At 50.8% G+C, this 3,387-nt stretch overlaps 1 protein-coding gene across 1 annotated transcript; it reads left to right on the forward strand.

The window, feature by feature from the left end:
* The first annotated feature begins 383 nt into the window (after positions 1-383).
* Positions 384-2,251, forward strand: LOC108323077 (uncharacterized). Its single transcript, XM_017555419.2, has 2 exons — positions 384-865; positions 1,051-2,251. The coding sequence occupies exons 1-2, from the start codon at positions 384-386 to the stop codon at positions 2,249-2,251; spliced, it is 1,683 nt and encodes a 560-aa protein (XP_017410908.2).
* Positions 2,252-3,387: the final 1,136 nt, after the last annotated feature.

A 3,387-nucleotide genomic window follows, 5' to 3' on the forward strand; every position in this document is an offset into this window, starting at 1 on the left:
GCAGAAACATTTTGGCGCCCACCTTGGGGCCGAGGATAGTTGAAGACAACCTATTACGACCGTAAGGATGGAGTAAGACCCGACAGCGTTTTTACAGGAGATGAGAAGGAGAATGGAGGCAATGTAGGCGAAAATTGAAATGCTGAGAGCCGAGCGTGATGCGGCTGGAGGGGCGCAAGCTAATCGCCAATCCTCCGCGCGCGCTCATACACCGCCAATTGTAGAGATGCCGGAAACCGAGCCGGACTCAGAGGAGGACACAGATCCCAATCCTGATAGCTATTATCAGGGGGGAACAAAGTGAGGCCGGCTCGCATCGAACTGCAAACCGTCCGGCCCCAGCTGGTCGGGCTCGAGCATTGCATCCGTTCACAGCAGTGATCATGGAGGAGCAGATTCCGGATAGAGCATTCCCGGCCTTGGAGAAGTATGATGGCTCGGGGGATCCGGAGGAGCATTTGAGGTCTTTTGTTGATGCGATGACCATTTACTCCCCCAGGGAAAATGTGTGGTGCAGAGTTTTATCTTTGTCAATAAAAGGAGAAGCTTTGGCCTGGTTCCACTCGTTAAGACCCCGAACCATTAATAGTTTTGCCACCTTGAGGGATATGTTTGAACGGCAGTTTTCGGCGGGTAGAACGCGAAATCTGACGTATCTAGAGTTGACTAACATAAAGCAGGAGAAGGGAGAGAGTCTTAGGGATTTCATGGACAGGTTCAACAGAATCGCTCGGCAAGTAAGGGGGGTAGGCAAGAAGTTTACCATTAGTACTTTGGCTACTGCGCTGAGACCTTCCCCGTTTGCTGATAACTTGTTCGCGGAACCCCCATTAAACCTGGACGAGTTGCAAGAGAGGGCCGCTCGGTTCATTCGAATAGAAGAAATGAGGGCGGTCCAGAGATGACAACAAGATCAAGGTACGAGTTCGGGGCAGGAGAATAAAGAAGGCAAGAAACCGTTCGTTCCAGGCGAACGACCAAAGGGCCAGAAGTTTAGAGATGGCCCGAGGGGGGTAGGTACGAACGGTACACCCCATTGAATGTGCCAAGGGCAAGGGTGCTGGAGGAAGACCTGAGTGCATATTTATTAAAGGTAAGACCTTCCCGGTCATCACCTAAAGTAGATGGAACTAAGCATTGCACCTATCATCTGAACATAGGGCATAACACAGAGGACTGCACGGTGTTGAAGGATAAGGTGGAAGAATTGATCCAGGCGGGTCATCTGAAGAGGTTTGTCAGGGAGGAACGAAAGACGAGAAGTCCACCCAGAAGGACTAGGGTGGAAAGAAGTGACAGGAGAGAGGACAGGCGTCCCGACCGCAGGAGGAGTAGAAGTCACAGTCATGACCGATCACTGCGAGGAACGATAAACACCATCTCGGGTGGATTTGCGGGAGGGTCGTCGGCGTCCGCAAGGAAGAGAAACCTGAGGGAGCTTAAAAGCGTCCACAGAGTAGATGTGAGAAAGCGTTCTATGCCGCCCATCACGTTTACAGATGAGGATTTCCACGCTTCCGATCCAAATGAGGATGACCCGATGGTGATAACGGCAGTTATTGCCCGATATAGTGTGGGAAAGGTGTTGGTGGACCAGGGCAGCTCTGTCAACATTCTGTACTGGAAGACATTCCAACAGATGGACATATTTGAAGATTTGATCGCCCCTTACAACGAACAGATAGTAGGGTTCTCGGGGGAGAGAGTAGACACCAGAGGATATGTGGATCTCAGAACGTGCCTAGGAACCGAACGGAGCAAGGAGGTGAAAACCAGGTTCTTGCTGGTGGATGCGAGCACCTCTTACAATGTGCTGTTGGGACGACCATGTTTGAACGCGTTCGGGGAAATTGTTTCCATACCCCACCTCACGCTTAAGTTTCCATTGGATAATGGAAATATCTGTACCGTTCGGTCCGATCAGAGGATCGCACGGGAGTGTTACATGGCGAGGTTAAAGGTGCAACCATCATCATCAGATCCACCCGCCTGGCAAAGGAGGAGACGATCGGAAGTAGCTATGGCAGACTTGGATCCAAGGACGAATACTGACGATCGGATAGAACCGATGGGAGAGACCAAGCCCTTTGGCCTCGGGCAGAGGGAAAAGCAAGTTACCACCATCGGGAGTGAGTTGGAGGAGGATCAAGCCAGATTAATTGGCACTTTGTTAAAGAAGAACCAAGACTTATTTGCTTGGACTGCAGCTGATATGCCGGAATCCATCCAAGGGTTATGTCACACAAGCTGACATTGTTTAAGGAGGCTCGACCGGTGGCCCAAAAGAAGAGAAGATTGGGGGAAGAAAAGCGGTCGGCAGTAGCAGTCGAAGTAAAGAATTTGTTGGAAGCAGATTTCATCCGCAAAATCAAGTACACAACGTGGCTGGCGAATGTTGTGATGGTGAAGAAGATGAGCGGGCAATGGAGAATGTGTACGGACTTCACGGATCTGAATAAGGCTTGCCCTAAAGATTCTTATCCACTACCAAGTATTGATGCGTTAGTGGACGGGGCCTCAGGGTTCCATGTGTTAAGTTTCCTGGATGCGTATTCAGGATACAATGAGATTCCCATGTTTCCCCCGGACAGCGATAAAACAGCGTTCATCACCGAGCGGGCGAATTACTGCTATGATGTTATGTCGTTCGGGTTGAAGAACGCAGGAGCCACTTACCAACGGCTGATGGATAGGGTCTTCGCTGATCAGATTAGCAGATGCATGGAGGTGTACGTAAATGATATGGTGGTGAGAAGCCGTTCGGTTGAAGACCATGTGAGAGATTTGGCGGAAGTGTTTCACCAGGTTCGCAAGTACAACATGCGACTTAATCCGACCAAGTGTACTTTCGGGGTGCCGGCGGGAAAATTTCTGGGATTCCTGCTAACAACTAGAGGCATCGAGGTGAACCCCGATAAGTGCCGAACGGTATTGGAAATGAGGAGCCCGCAGAAGCTGAAGGAGGTTCAGAGGCTGGTGGGTAGACTGACTTCACTATCTCGCTTTATTCCAAGGTTGGCCGAACGGATAAAGCCGATAGTAAGAATTATGAAGAAGAGTACGGGAGCGGATTGGGACGACCAGTGTGAGCGAGCCTTTGATGAAGTTAAACGAATACTGGTCAGCCCACCGGTCATGGGGCGACCTGATGCAGGGCATGCACTACAATTATTCCTGGCAGTCTCGGAGGACACGGTCATCTCGGCGTTGATACAGGAGCAACCTGAATTCAAGCTTGTGTACTTCGTCAGCCGAACGTTGCAACCGGCGGAAACAAGGTACAAGCGAGTTGAGAAGATCGCTTTGGCATTGGTGATGGCAGCGCGGCGCCTAAGGCCATACTTCCAGAGTCATCAAGTGGTAGTCCGAACAGACCACCCAATCGCG

Source organism: Vigna angularis, chromosome 3, assembly GCF_016808095.1.
Source record: "Vigna angularis cultivar LongXiaoDou No.4 chromosome 3, ASM1680809v1, whole genome shotgun sequence".
Classification (NCBI taxonomy): domain Eukaryota; kingdom Viridiplantae; phylum Streptophyta; class Magnoliopsida; order Fabales; family Fabaceae; genus Vigna; species Vigna angularis.